Source organism: Hetaerina americana, unplaced genomic scaffold, assembly GCF_022747635.1.
Source record: "Hetaerina americana unplaced genomic scaffold, ioHetAmer1.1.p SCAF_7, whole genome shotgun sequence".
In the NCBI taxonomy this organism is placed as follows: domain Eukaryota; kingdom Metazoa; phylum Arthropoda; class Insecta; order Odonata; family Calopterygidae; genus Hetaerina; species Hetaerina americana.
The window spans coordinates 84,472,816-84,488,866 of NW_027287316.1; the positions used below are offsets into that span (position 1 = coordinate 84,472,816).

Genomic DNA, 16,051 nt, shown 5'->3' on the forward strand with positions numbered 1-16,051 from the left:
GTCCTTTTTCTGTAAAAATTTTATGCAGTATTTTTGGAAATGCAGTGACATGTTCACCTAAAGGCTCTTCGACAAATTATTCCCAAAAAATAATAAATTGACGCTACGCACATAACTTTTGTTATTAGTTGTATTTATTTTTTATTTGCGATATTATAGTTAAGGGTGAGGCATGCTCGAAAATTACTTTAATCTTTTAATCAAAGGTTCACTAAATTTTTCCCCTTTTGAAGTTATATTGTCACCTGCCATACAAAAATCACAAAACAAGAAGAAAATAAAAAGGTGATGAACTGAGGAGCGACACATTAATACCTACAGTTGAGGTACAAATGAGTTGTTACCCTGTATTAACTCATTTGACTCGAAGGATTAAGCTAGGCACGCAGTCATAGTGTAACTCCTTAAAATTGCTTAGCTCGAAAGAATGACTTTCTATGCAATCTTATAGAACATATTTACTTTCTAAACTAATAAGTGACTACAATTTGCAGGTGGACAATTATATTTTGCACTTAACTAGTACGCTCCAATAAATGTAACTCAAAATTTAACATTTCTAAGTGCTGATAAAAATGGATGTGGTATTTATGCTGCTAAAACAATTTGAATACATATCCGTCACTTAAGTCTGTCTGAAAACTCAATTGACTTTTACTCGGAGTGTCAAATCAATCCCATTGAGTCTCAATAAATATTGCCCTGGATATCGATCACCCAGTAGATTCACAGTAGCTCTACTCTTTACTTTTGTTTCACTTCTGTGCCCTTAACCTCTGCTCTAAACTAGGCCACATCTCTCAATTTATTATAAACGGTAAGAATATCGTTTGTTGGGAGAAATCCTATGGAGGCAGGAAAAGTGGCTGAAGGGGGTATTGACCGGCAGCGGAATCTTGAAGACTGTAATTGAGTGGAGAATGTTAGGCAAACGAGGAAAGAAAAGAAACAGGATAAGGATGTTGGACGGGATGAATGGAGGAGGAGAGTACTCAGAGATGAAGAGTGACCTGATGTAGAGTAGGATTTTTTTTGCTAGGAGTCACAAATTATTTAATTAGTAATTATGTCCATCCAAAAACCTACCTTAACCGGTAGATTACCCAATAATAATAATAATTTATTCAGGTATTATACATGTATACAAAAATTATATATATATATATATATATAATATATATATATACATAATATTTATATATATATATATAATTTTGGACTCACATACATTACTATTATTATATTCATTCTATCGGATAACGTTTTCGATTTAGACTGCAAAGCAAATTGTACAAAAACACCATTCTCCGTTTCTAACCAAAATATACAAACTTGTAATTGGGCACTGCTGTGTAGTTCTTCAATTTCTTATATTTCTCCCGATCTTCTTTAATTCCGTGTATCATCCTTATTACTGTCCCCTACTAGCTCGAGAAATATTCTCCTCCCTATCACAATCATTTCAGGCATCCCATTTCCAATCAAGACGCTCTGTATTCATTTACCTCTCTCCTATGGACTTCTCCCAATAATTATCACCTGTCAGTGCTATGCCCAGCATTTCCTTGTTTGTTGTTCTCTTTGCCCATTTCAATTTTTTCATCTTTCACACGCTCGTACTTCGAAAGCCGTCAATCTAAGCCTAACCTAAAGAGGAAAATTGGGATCAAATAAAAATAGGGATATCGAAAGCTGCAAGCGAAGCAATGGGAACCCTTAATAGGACAAGGAAACCATGGTTAACGAATGAGTTGATGAGAAGGATGGATGAGGGAAGGAAATGGAAGAATGTTATGAAAGAGTTAGGGGGAAGGAAGTACAAAGGTTCAAATAATATATTGTGAATAGGTAACAAATAGAGCAAAATAAAAATAAATGAACCATTTACGGGGGAGGAATTTGGCCCTAAATTACACTAAATTAGGGTCTTTTTCTATCTCAAAAAAGGGAAATGCGGCCAAATTTGAAGACTACAGAAAAATAACTTCGATTCCGCGCGCTGATTATGTGATTTTAATACCATCAATCATTGGGCTAAGAATAACTTGGGGGATGATCAGTTTTGTTAAAGAAACGGGAGTGGCATGCGTATTATCTTAGTAGTATTTCAGTCAATATCGTGAGGGACATAGAATACAATCAGAATTTATTGGTCGATTTCGTAGATTTCAAGGAAGCGTTTGACAGAGTAAAGCAGGCAAAATTAATTGCATAAAACAGGAGTAGATTGGTTGGATAGAAAATTTATCCTCAACATTTACATGTTTTACACTACCTGAGACTGAGGCGAAAGTTGGAATAGAAGCCGAAAATACGGTGACGTCGGAACTCGTGCTGGTATCTCGGCTGGGAGTGAGGGACGGAGTGTCCGGATGGGCAGTGTTAGGGAGAGGTGTAAGGCGGAGATGTCCATTACCACCAGTGTTGTCCAATGTATACGTGGAGGAAATGATTGAAGATGGGAAAAGGAGAGGAGAATGGGAAACACTGGAGATAGGAGTGGAAGTCGGTGTTAAATTCTTTTAAATCAGTAAGGTTTACGGACGATCAAGCTTTAGTTTGTCAGCCAGCAAAGGAGTTGCAAGCATTGCTGATTGAGTTGGAAATTCAGTGCGAAAAATATAGGGTGAGAATAAATGTACCGTTAAGAGAATTTTGAGGAAGAGAAAGTCTGAGGTAAACATTAAAATAAGAGTTCATAAACTAGAACCGGTGGAACAGTTTAGCCATCTCGAAAGTGTTCTGGAACAAAATTTCACAAGAGTAGGGGCTAAGAATTACGTAAAGACGCGTAAGAAAAGGATTGAGAATTGCGTTATGCAAAGAAACTTTCACAAAAGGAAAGAACTTGATGACAGTGATATTGAGTAAGGATGTTAAGAAAAGACTCGTCATAATTTTGATATGGAGTATGGCTTTGTGTATCTCGGAAACATGGTCATTGAAGCGGGATGATCGGCGTAGATTGGAAGCTTTTGAAATGTGGGTGTGGAGAAGGTGAAATGGACCGAAAGGAAAGCAAACATGGAAGTGCTACTGGTAGCTTGGGAGGGGATATGATTTTTTGGAGTAATTCAAAGGAGGCAGGAAAGGTGGATATTGGATAGAGCATAATGATCGGCAGTTAAAGGCTGTGATAGAGGGGGAACGCTAGGCAAGCAAGGAAGGGGGCAACGGGGCCATGACCTGCGACTTGACGGAAATTGGAAGATTAGTGATCTGAACGATAAAGTTCCCATTTTGTTGAACACGCTGCTATTTGCTCGATTGCTACAGAAAAGCTTGGTTAGCACATATTATGTGTAAGGTGGGCACTGAAGGTGTTTTACGACCAACACAAAGAGCAAAGAATGTTGATTTGGACGAGCGTTATTGGACCTCTCTTCGCGTTTCCGGCCCGACACTTGGTGACTATATCCTCTTCTTGCAGGGGATCGAGACGATATGGTGGCTAACGCACTGAATTTCCACCCAGAGGGGCTGGGTTCGAATCCCAGTGGCGGAAGATATTTTTCAGTGGTATCCCGATTCCTAATTGAGTGCTTTGTGAAGAGCACTTAGAGTGACTGCGTCGTCCGTCAGACGGGACGTTAAACTGCGGACTCCTTTGCGCCTATCGCTTAGAATAGGCTAATATCTCATCGCCGGGTTTCTCTCCACCTTTCCTGTCCATCCCTAATGGCGCAAATTACCTCAGCTGTCGGTCGTTTCCCCTAAAACTACTTTTACTTTTTCTCGCGCTTGAAACAGTGGCTTGGTGGAATGCCAGCCTTAAATGTGCGCAGTGGACTCGTATTTAAAACTGCCATTTATGTGTAATGGTCACGTTTTGTAAGTTAAATATCCTTCCATGGCTTTCCTATTGAGTATAATTCAAAGGACTTGATTATTTTCCACGAGATTTTAGCGTGTCATTTTGGCTGCGATTTGTGTTGAAATTTCATTAACTGTAGCCACGTCCCGAACCGAACGAAAGGAGAAACATCGAATGCAATATTTGTTCTTTGTAAATCATTGCTTTTCTCTCTCGAGTGATTTCGAAGTGCCCTCCGGGGCCAATGCTCACTCCGACCTCTCTCCGCAGCGTCTGGCTGGTGCCCTCGCACGTGGGATGGCTGGAGGTGCTGGGAAGACGCGCCGCCGGACTCCGTCCAGCAAGTCCCCTGCCCAGCCTACATCCGAATCGGAACGAAGCCGCCCTCCTGTGCAAGTGAGTTGGCATCTCCCGCGGAGTTTGTTTTCCGTTAAACGGCTTCCCTGCTGCATTTATTTATTTGTAGACAACAGAAATGCACTGTTTTTATGAGATTTGACTTCGAAATCCTTTTAAAAGATTTTACTCTGGGTCTTTAATTGTGTTTAGGAAACCTGATTAGCAAACCTTAAAACGTTTTTTGAGGTTCCCTCTACACGTTTTGACCTGTTTTCAAGCAATATCTTCTGGCGTCTGTGTGCATGCATTTTAAGTGGGCTGCATGGCCTGTATAAAATGTATCGGGAAAATATTCGGAAAAAAGATTATCAGATATTGCACCTACAATGCATCTATAGATTCTCCAAAGGACATCCCTAGAGCGTCCTCGCATTTTTGCCAGCGGCTTTTTTACAACTCGAAGGCTCCCTGGTAGGCGATTCCGGAAGGTCCTTAAGGGTACGCGTGCAAGCTTCTCTTACGGCACTAAGGGTCTCATGGTGGTATCCTTTGAGGGAGGATTTAACTTTTGGGAATAAGTAATCATCTGGTGCCAAGTCGGGACTTAAGCAAACAGACACTCGACTCTGCTCCTTTGGTCGGCCGTCCAAACACCTTCGGGAGGACGAGTCAGGCGCAGGTCTTCCCCATTGCCAAGTGCCAGTGATAATGGTGTATGCACTGCCATTTTATAAATGCCCATACGATATCTGCGGTCATGCGCACACTTGACCGACCCTGTGAATTCAGTACTTCACGCACACGTCAGGAAATAATTGTAACCGATACTTTTTTATAATTTAGGTATATCCTTTTTACCTAAATAACATTTAAACTGAGAAGCGCGAAAATTGTTTTGATATGTTTGTTTGGCATAAATTAATGGAGCCAATTTTGGCCCAACCTCGCTTGCCTGAAGTGACCGATTCGGACTTTCTTAAAACATCTTACAGTTCCGCTGCCAAAGACCCTCTTAAATGAACGTGACCTATGTGGAGGGAGAGGGGAGGGGATTGGGGAAAATGTCATCACCCCTCTTGCCAGTCTTTGGGTGACATTTCCTGCTTTCAGAACGTTATTCTTCGAGTCTCCCTTCCCAAAACCTCTTCTCCTCTAAGAACACTGGTTTCATGAACTATTTTTCTGACACTCTCATTTGCTGTCAAAACACACGCTTGTGACTTTGGGAAGAAGAAATGTTAATCCAATGGCTTAGGAAAAATAATATTATCTTTGCTTTCTACAGAATAGACTTTATTCGTCGACTAGTTTCGTTTACACTGTAACATCATCGGGACTAGTGGACTCTACTGGTCCTGATGATGTTACAGTGTAAACGAAACTAGTCGACGAATAAAGTCTATTCTGTAGAAAGCAAAGATAATATTATTTTGTTCGTTCGCAGGTTTCCGCGGCAATGAGTAGGTGATTTCCACATTTTTCGCTAGGCCATTTCGCTAGAGAGGCCATTGAAATCGTTAAAAGGCCAGAAAATTTTAACAGAGAGGATGGATATCCACTCCACAGTGCGTGGAAAAGAATTATTCCGCGCAAATATGAGGACGTTCCCTGATTGGCCAAGAAATTTCCCGGTATTGGCGCCGGATTTTCCCTATATAAGACGGGACAACAAGCTTCTTTTCATCCTTGACCTGAGGACGCCAGCAGGATAGCTGGCGAAACTGTTGTGCATTTAAACGACATACGCGGACGCAGCCCGAAAAATGTGGAAATCACATAATATTATTTTACCTAAGTTAAAAATGGAATTCTACAAAGTTAAGGCCTCAACCATTCATTGCATTAATCCAATAGTTTTGAATTTGCAATTGAATGGCGAGGAAGATAGCTTTGCTATCTAAAGATTCTGACGGAGTGGAATTTGCTTCTTCTGTTCCGACTGCATTTGTGTCTATTTTTCTCCATTCGGCGTCTCTTCCCTCCGCGTGCAAGTTTCCACCATCCATGGCTCATGGCAGACGTCCTCGATTCGTCTAATGCTTGCATTTGCTTAATTCATCACTTTAAGAGAAATTTACGTGATTCATTGCTAATTAGCACTTTAACTATTAATTAATATACTTCTATTTGATTTGTTTAGTATTTTTTTGCTAGCGACAGCTGCAAATGGGTTTCTAAATGATAGTAACAAATAACATAGGAACTGCGTTAAATATTTCGATTTCAATGCATAAATATTACGACAATTCAAAATCCAAATGAAACTATTCAGCTGTCCCGGTAATTAAAGGAATTAGGATTAGATCAGATTGCACTTCATGAATTTTCCCTTGCTAAAGAATTTCCACCCATAGAAACGATGATATCCATTGCCTTAGGCTACAGCCTCAATGTCATACAGCTAAGTCTCAAGGAGATTGTATTTAAAACTAACTAAGTCACCTAAATAACCACCACTTCTTTAACTTCCGACAATGAAATACATTTTATTACTTAAAATTAATATTTAACATGTGTATTTTCTTCTACATTGAAACAATAGTGTATCAATGTCTTCCTGGAGCACATTCTACGTAATGAATCCGGTTTTTTGTCCCAATGTGATTTTTCTACCTTTCACAAATCCGATATAGCCTCTTTAGTTAATTTTTTGTCGTGGTTCCTCATCCACTGCTTCACTAATTTTTTTAGGTTTGTAATCTCTCTTTGTTGCTGTATGAAATATGTTTGTGGAGTTTATACCTTTCATTTATCCATGATTAAAAATGTGTGATAAATATTCATATTTCGATTGATAACTATTTCTGTCAAATTTTAAGAGATTGTAGGTACTTATCTTCCTACTATGAAGCTATTTAAGTCATCTCCAAATGAATGTGCTTTCTTTTATTCAATTCAGTTTAGAGATCTTAATAAAATCTTGCGATATTTATCACATTTGGACGAAAAATAACTTTAAATAAGAACAACATATCTCTTCATAAAATTTCAATATAATTTTATCAATTGAATAGGGACAGAAAAAGGAAATTATCTCCTTGCTCTGAATTTAGAAAGTTTTTCCGCACCATTGGGCTTAGTACTAGGTAAACTTTACCCTTACTTATGAAACAGACCTTGGGGTTGATAACCGGTTTTGAAGGTAAGTAAACAACCAAAAGTATGGAGTTGACATCATGTTATAGAGTCCCCTCATAAATGAAGAGAGACCCGGAGGAAGTTCATCTTTAAGAGGTTGGTGCCACGCGACGAAATGCGAAATTTTTGCGATGAAGGGAGATATTCTCGTATTTACAGATGGCATCAAGATGTGAATGAATTTTCTTTTGATCCGTGACTCACGACACGAGTTGGCCCCTCTGTCCTCAAATGTGTGACGTCATGGCTTTGCATTATTTCAGTAGTTTTCAACCAGCAATAAGACATCAATACTATTTTCTCTTACTCAGCGCCATGGCAAAGGTGCTCGCAAAACATTCTTTAATCGGAATTACTGATTGATCTGAACATTTATGGAATCGTTCCTAATGTCAACATTCAAAAACAAAAAATGTTTCTCTGCAATTCAATTTGAGATGTGTTGAACCTTGCAAATTGCATCTGGTGATGTATCAAAGGAATGAATTAACAAAAGCCGAAATGCATATTTTTTCCAAATATTTTTCAAATGAAACTTTATTCCAAATAGAAAAAATAATTTTAATTTCTTTGTCATTCCCGTTTCTTGAAAGTGAATGAGTAGGAGTTCTTTCTCTTTCTGGGATCATCCGTAACAGCGCCCCCTCATAATGCGTGTGGCTTTATTTATGGCTACCATTTGGTCGACCTGCTATTCGGCCGGACGCGAAAGTTCGCATAGAAGTCGAAAATGAATGTAACTCCTATCACGATTTCTTTTCGAACTTATATTGTATGTTGGCAGCATTTTATAAATAACCTCTCCTAAAGCGTTTCCTTGCTACTATTCAGAGGTTGCAACATGCTTCCAAAATATCCATAAGAGAAAACATTGGCTTGAGTTCTCGTTTCCACTGAAGGTGTTCTGTTATTGCTTTGGAACTTGTCTCGGCATTCATAAAACACTGATACGTGTAAATATACGTGGCATATTGATATCGTGGAATAAAATACCAAAGCATCAGTTATAATTATTTCTTATGGAAAAATTGTAGGTCCAACTTGCCATCCAAACAGGTAAAAAGAGCAAGCATGAACGCGAACCATTACAGTTTTTCAGTTTCAACTCCTTCGTGCATCGTTCAATACTTCAGCTGTCTACCTTCTTATTGCCTCGATCGGAAATCATATCCGCCCAATTCTCACGGCAAGTAAAATGATTACCCTACTTCAGTTTTTGAGTCACGCATTTTTGCATTTATCGTGCTGCCAGGAAAAATTTATTGATTTAACCAAGACATACAGTGAAGTTTCTTCAACTTCATTTCCTTAGCATTAGTGTAGAAAAAACAATAAATTAAATTTGAATTGAGTGCATGCAAAAAACTCCCTAAGAGGCAGAAGTGAGTGCTGTATAAATTACGTCATCTATGTTGATTTGTGAAAGCGAAAGATTGCTTTGTCTTAAAACATCGCGAAGAATGCGGGTATGCCCTTAGAAAGGATATTGAAAAATAAAATTAATGTTTTAAAAATATTTAAAGTGGTTGTCTTAAAATTTTCAAAAAATGTGACTTTGAACAACGGTTTTAAAACTTAATTTTCTTCGGCTTGCATAGAAAATGAAAGTCATTAAAATTACCGCTAAAATGAACTTCATCAATTTAACATAAACTGGAGGAGATGCCGCGAATAAAATTTCCGAGTGTAAGAGGACGCTTCGCTAATTAAGCTAATTAAATAGCTTAATTGGCTATGAAATCGTCCGGGAATCGAAGAATCCGGATTTGAATACAGGTAAATAATTTTAATGCTTTTAAAAGGTTGCAGGGTAATTTATCGAATTGATTATACACTATCGCTTAATGATATACGTGTATGTGTATTTGTAACCGATATTCGAACTGTGTTTCGTTTTAGTATTTCTTATTCTTTTAAAACTAAACTATTCACCGATAAAATTTAAAAGAAGCCAGTACTGTTTCGTAAGTGCATCTGGTAAACTAGGAATCATTTAGCACTGAGACGCAAACGTTCAGACACTTGGGTGATACATTTTTTAGGCATTTGCATCGCTCTATTAGATTTCTTCAGATCTATTTTCAATGTCCAGCCTTGGTTACTCTTTTCTCTTTCGCTAACTCGAATAATTCTCTGTTACGTGTTCATTTTTAATATCTGTATCCAATAGATCGCTAGCAATGCCAAAGTTTCTATCTTCAGTCCCCGTGCAATCCACTGTTTGCTACCTACGCTCACAGTGGCCAAGGAGATTTTGAAATGAGATGCCTCTTGCTCATTTCGTTTTGTTTCACCAAATGATGGCGGGGAACCATTGTTTACACTATGATATAAGATAGGATGCTTCGCTCGATGAAAATTCATTGTAAAATTTTCTTGTCTTTATGTTTGATTTATATGACCCGATATAGTGCCTGAATTTCGAAAACAGACGAAGGGGGTCATCATCAGTATTTCAACCCTAGGATTGGTTAACTGCAGCCCTGCTACTCATTCAATATCATATTAGAACCCTAGGCTATATATTTTAGGGTAATAATGTGTGTAGGTTTCCCTTAGCCTTCCCCATCGCAATAATGCGACCGATACTGTGAACTTCACTCTCGCCCACCGTGGCCCACTCGGTCTGCGCCACCAGTGCCTAATGGTGAAACTGCTGCCTTTTGCTGTGGGTTCAGGGTAGCTTAATGCTAGGAGTCTGCTTTTGCCCCTTGCCTAGTTTCGAAATACCATTATTGTATTTTCCATGTTAATGTATGTTTGCCTCGTTCGAAAAACCATTGACAATTTTTTTTCTAATCTGAAAAATTTCCGCCTGTCACGGGAATCAGCAACCTTCGGCTTCGCAGGCAGACACGCTACCTCTGATGTATCCTCGCCTAGATAAAGGGTAGTATGGTAAATGGTTAGTACTGGCAATGGTGATGGAGGGGTGGTTGCCAGGTGCTAATGCAAGAATAACATCGCAAGAAAACTCCTTAAAGTTACCTGAATTTTTTGATAGAGTGAGAGGGAAAGTAACTCCTTATCACTTTGTCAACAAGTTAGCTTCAATGGACTTAAGTCTAAATTACGAGGAAGGATCTTCCTTCAAATATAAAATCTACCGTGCTGGTTAAGGCGTTTCTTCCTTTTGGGTAATATTATGTTGTATTGTCAAGTGTTTAGTATTATTTATTTTTGACATCGGTTGTCTTTCTCTCCTACTCAAATGGCCGTTGAAGCGGAATCACCTGTTTAGCTTGATTTTTTTCGCGAGAGTCATTCGATCTTCTACTATCCTTAACGCTTTGTGGTGTTGATAGCCCGGAAAGAAGTTTCTCCCTCAAAGGTCTACGATTGCCACAGTTCACATTAATTGTGAATGGCTAACATTTTTGGTTTTTCTCTTGAATATTTTGTTTCCTTTTTTGAAGACATTCTGAAGTAAAGGAAGTTGCCTTTTTCTAAATAAAAGCAAGTGATTCCGTAATTGGTTGAGCATAGTAGCTAAAAAGCAGTGTAAATATTTTTATTTTCTATTCTCATATTACTCATTTAATACATCGCTAGTGCGTACTTCCCTTTCAATGTTCAACGACTAAATACCTACTTCTCTTATTTGAGATATTTTTAAAAAGTTTCATTGAGTGACCAAGGAAGCGCCCTTTAAATCGGTATTTAGGATGTAACGAACAGCAGGCTTAAATTTTGCGTAGTTTTGTTATTGTGATGGCAAACGACATTTTAAATTCACGATGAAAACGCACGAGCAGCAATTATTTATATTTCTTTAATGAAATGGAAATATGTACATTTAGTACATTTTTATTTAAATTTGATTTATTATTATGAGGTCGACTTCATTTTGGTGGATTTTTCATGAATTTAGTGCAGGCTACATCCCGGAGAACGATTGAGAAAGTGTCGCGATTGCCATCACAGGTCAAACATTGGTCATAATTGATGACAGAGAATGAACAGCAAATTATTCATGTTTATTTTGTAAAAAGAATGCTCAGGCAAAAACCCAAATACAAAATCAGAATCACATGGCATTAGATTACAATTTTACTGGTCGGCTAGTCCTTCATATTTCCATTAAGTATGAATCCTTACGCAATTGGCTGTTTAAATAAAATATTTCATCAACCATAGGTTTTTTTCTTAGCTGAATTTGTCTTTGTTATCACATCAAAATCTCAGTATGATTACTTTGAAGTCTTCAATCCTGGTATAATATTCTGCGGGCTTGAGCGGGCCAGGGCCCTTTGGGCCAACAACATCTGTGCATTCAGAGTCCCTTAAAAGGCGCCCCCTGCTTCCCTCCCGCCAGTGTTCGCCCTCAAGTCTTGCTCAGCCGTCGGTCGCTGGAGCCGGCAGGGGAACGGCACCGGGGAAGAGTGGACGGACTACACGCCGTGCGCCGCCGTGGCGCCCATGCGGAAGAGGGTCCTCGTGTCCGTGTCCGCCTACGCGCTCACCATCGCCGCGCTCGTCCCCGCCCTACTCGTCTTCTTCTCCTACAGGCGAGTGCAGTCACCCCTCGACTTAACTGAGAGTCGAACTAATTTTCCTTTTTCCTACCACCCCTGTAGCAATAATGGCTCTTGATCGTCTTATTTAATTTCGAGACGATGACCTTTTGCCCGCTCACGTCTTTAAGTGACGTTTTTCGCCAGCACATGTGTGTAAAAGTGGATATTTGTAAGAAATTAGCTTTAAGGCCATGTGCCTCTTATTGTTCGAGAACCCTAATTTTTACACCACTTATTTGTCATCATAAGCAGTCTAAGTGAAATTATTAGTTTTAACAATGACGTAATTCTTTACCTAGGCTTTTTCATTGTTGACTAAAACAATGTTGAGTGCTATAAGTGCAAAGGTGTTTTGTACATTGAGACTTAGTATTTTTCATGCAATTAGTGAGAATTAGTATTTTATATTCTCCGGTTTCACGTCGATGAACGAAGTTTACGTAAAGCACTCTCATTTGCAATTATAAAGTAATTTACAACTTCTATTTACCTCTGTGTGTAAATGGTAGAATGGCCTTGAAAGTCAATGGCCTTGAATATTTTAACTATATATTATACATAATTAACCAACATATAGGAATACCTTTTCTAGTTTGATATGTCACTTATTAACTGCTAGGTGTGAAAAGTTAATTTATTAAAGTATTCCGTAACATTTATTTATGAAAACTGCTTTTGTTAGTCATATTTGATTTGATTATTTCATTTAATCCAAATTTTTTTCCTTCTAAATATACGATTGAATAATTATATTTATTCCATACATTGTTTGTTTAAAAAAATTTAAAGGCAGCTACAGGTACCTCGGATAATTCTGCACAAGAATCTGTTCGTATCCCTGTTGGCCAACGCCGTGTGCGTCATCCTCTTTAAATGTCTAGTGATCCTGACAGAATTCGACAGTGAAGAGAATTCCATAATAACGCAGGTGAGGTCCTTAATGAACGTAAAATGCACTGCTTCACGTGATCTACAATTCCAATAGCATTTCATTCAGCATCTGCACGCTTTTCAGTGTCTACTTGTCTACACCACCATATTTGCAAACATCTTTCCAATGTATGGGAGATCGTCCCTTTTTCATTCATTTCGCAATTTTCCCTAACTATGGAATTGTTATCCCCTTTCCCTATATTAAACGGAGCCTTGGGTGCGTTATTTCGCCAAATTAAAGTTTTCCGTTTATCAAAACCAGGTCATTCGAGTCAACATTGTGGGCTCTTGGCCCTCAATTTAGCACTGTCATATTATTATGATAACAATGTTTGTAGCTTTACCGAAATATTTCACCAACCGATCTCCATCGCCATCTCTCAAATCTCCAAAGAATCACACACTCCCCAATGATCATGTTTTTCTTGAAATCGCTTCCATCTCGTGAAATAAATAATAGCATTAGATGAGAAAATATTCTAAAATGGCGAAAAATTATTTAAATAAAGTTTGACACATTTTTATTTATTTAAATAAATGTATAAAGGGAAAGCACTTAAAATTTTTGGCCCCTTTAACTCAGGACGCCAACTTCAAAGGTCTTTAAGCCGTACATAATATTAAGGCGTCAAGTGTTGTCTATGTGTGTACATTATTGTCTGTCATAAATTGATCATTCGAAGAATAATTTAAATTCGGGAATATTTAAACTAAATGAGTGATACCCACCTTTGAATTCACCTTTGTCTGTGAACGGCTAATGGGATCAACGTACTAATGCGATTTACGCTTGTAATACGTATGGTTGTAATACGTATGGTTGTAATACGTATACGATTGGTAATACGATTTACGTACGTAAATCGTATTACCAATACGTTTCGTGTTATCCCAAACTCCGTATTTGTCCATTTTCATTCCGTACTAAATTACTCTCCCATTTTTAACTATGCATGCATCCACGCTAAGGCGACGCTAAGGCAACGCCTGCATTAAAATGCATCCAGAATGCACGCAAAGATGCATGATGGGACTCATTTCTATTTTCTTACTCTGTGGATACTTTCACTGTTATCCCTAAGATAAACTATCGTCTTTTATAGAATGGCAGCGGTTGCAAGCTTCTGTTGATTCTCACGAAGTACTTTCGCCTAACCAACTACATGTGGATGTTTTGCGAGGGATTCTATTTGCATCGACTCATCGCAGCAGCATTCGCGGAGCAGAAGTCTCTGATAGTGTTTTATGCCATCGGCTGGGGTGAGTCTGTTCGTCGGCGTACTACTCATTTCACTGGTTTTCATTTTCATTTCTTTGTTAAAAACATGTTATAAATATAATGATTTTTCAATAATTGATTTCACTGGGTGATTTGGAAGGTATTTCTTAACATTATGGTGTGGTATGGATTATAAACCACGCACAAACCGCGATCAACCCGAAGGTCGGCTTGGTAGGCGATGGTTGGCAGAGTTCACCCAATGCTTTAGTGTTTTAAGTTTACAAACGACGTTTAAAATCCTCACGTGAGGGTAGTGAGGGCGGCCAATCCTTTCCCTGTGCCGGTCTTGGTTTTCCAGAAAGAAGATCTGGTACCCGAAAAATTACACAGCTTGGGTAGAGCTGAGGGTGGGCAGAGAGACCTGACCAGGAATCGAACCCGGGCACTCCGGTCAGGAGTCCAACGCTCTATCCCTGGACTACCGCGACCCGCGATCTGCGACTATAATATGAGAAAATATTGTCCATTAAATGGCGACCTCCCGCAGCAACCATGTTGCCATCTTAGTTGGAACATAGTTGAGAGGCATATTGAAGGAATGGAGCCAGAAGGTTAATGAGAGAAAATATAAAATTGCGTGTCTCTATATAAACCTTGCAATTTTATTTAAGGAATAACTGTCGTAAATGGATTATCAGGGTTGTAGTCGAATTACTTTGTGACAATCAGGCTGTCAGACAATGAGTTTAAGCTCTCGTTAGAATAATCGATCCAAATGTATAATCCATGCTAAAAATCTATGCTTTCCTGTACGTTGACTTCCATTAATGACAGAACAGCTAACTAGAACAAAATTTGATTTCAAGGCACTGTTTTTGAGCCAGGGCGTAATTTCTTATGAAAAATTTCCTGTGAATAGATCAAAGCAAAAAAGTAATGAATGTCGGGGAGAGAAGGCGAGTGAATTAAACAATTGGGGCTTTTGTCTATTGGACGATAACCTGTCTCCCTTAGCAAGGTACTTCAGAACACAAAACTGCGCCTCAAAATTAGATTCAGTGCGCCAATCCTGAGAAATTTCCCAGTCCCTCTGTTTTTGGTAACCCCTCCCCTCATTTACTTGCTAATTAAATATTTCTAATCATAAATTTCAATCACAATATTAAAATTCCCAAATATCAGAAGCATACAAGTTCTTTTCCCAAAATGGGACCATAAATCTCTTTTTGCGGTTTTACATCGTTAGAAAGAAAATACATTAGTTTTATCTTTTATAAGGCTTGTGATTTGTGTATTATTTAATTATAACGCTATGGTAAAAAAGAAAATTTTTCGGCAACTTTTTCGACAAATTGAGGGCTGAAGTGACTTATGTTCGCGGTACACATAAAACTCAGAGACACACTTTTTAAATGTTTTTAAAACCTTTCAGATAGACGACGCCGTCGCTACAAATTAAGCGTTTTCATGGCAATGCGGAATAATTTGGGTATAAAGTTTTCAGGGAGTTGGTCAAGACGGAGTTCCGTAATTAAAGCGTTTGAACTACGTGTTCACAGAAAAAGAAAAGTTGACGCTTCAATTCACATAACCTGTCATACGCTCAAATTATGCACCATCTACGTCTATAACGAGTGACGTGTGTTTGTTTAATTAATGCCTCTGCATAGACATCCATTTATTTCCTTGCTAAATTTTTAATGGACAAATTTCGGTCCAAGCCTACGGATTAGCTGAAATTAAGTTTTGATTAAACACTGAAGTGTTTACCATTAATAAGGCATGGATGAAAGCAGTGGCATTATTAACTTATTGTATATTATGTACATTATTATAAATTTTAACTGCTTGGTATTCGACCTCTCACGCATAATTAAATAAGTTAATTTAAATGCCTCGTGAAACTAATTATTTATTTTTAAAAATTTACTTTAAGGTTTTCAAGCGAATTGCGATGATTCTCAATACGTTGTTAAGCATTTAATCAATGATTAAATAATGCATATCTACGGTGAGTTATAAAACTAATGTCAGCCCAACTTGAAGAACGTGTTAAAACGTGTTAAAATAGTGTCTTTATATGAAATA

General features: G+C 38.2%; 1 protein-coding gene across 1 annotated transcript in view; it reads left to right on the forward strand.

Annotated features, from left to right (window-relative positions):
* The window catches only part of LOC139696902 (calcitonin gene-related peptide type 1 receptor-like), a 57,011-nt gene that overhangs the window by 27,130 nt on the left and 13,830 nt on the right, over positions 1-16,051 (forward strand). Inside the window, exons 3-6 of the mRNA XM_071595782.1 lie at positions 4,044-4,210; positions 11,607-11,803; positions 12,602-12,736; positions 13,845-14,001. Coding sequence (XP_071451883.1) covers positions 4,044-4,210; positions 11,607-11,803; positions 12,602-12,736; positions 13,845-14,001 — 656 coding nt within the window. The remainder of the gene's footprint in view (positions 1-4,043; positions 4,211-11,606; positions 11,804-12,601; positions 12,737-13,844; positions 14,002-16,051) is intronic.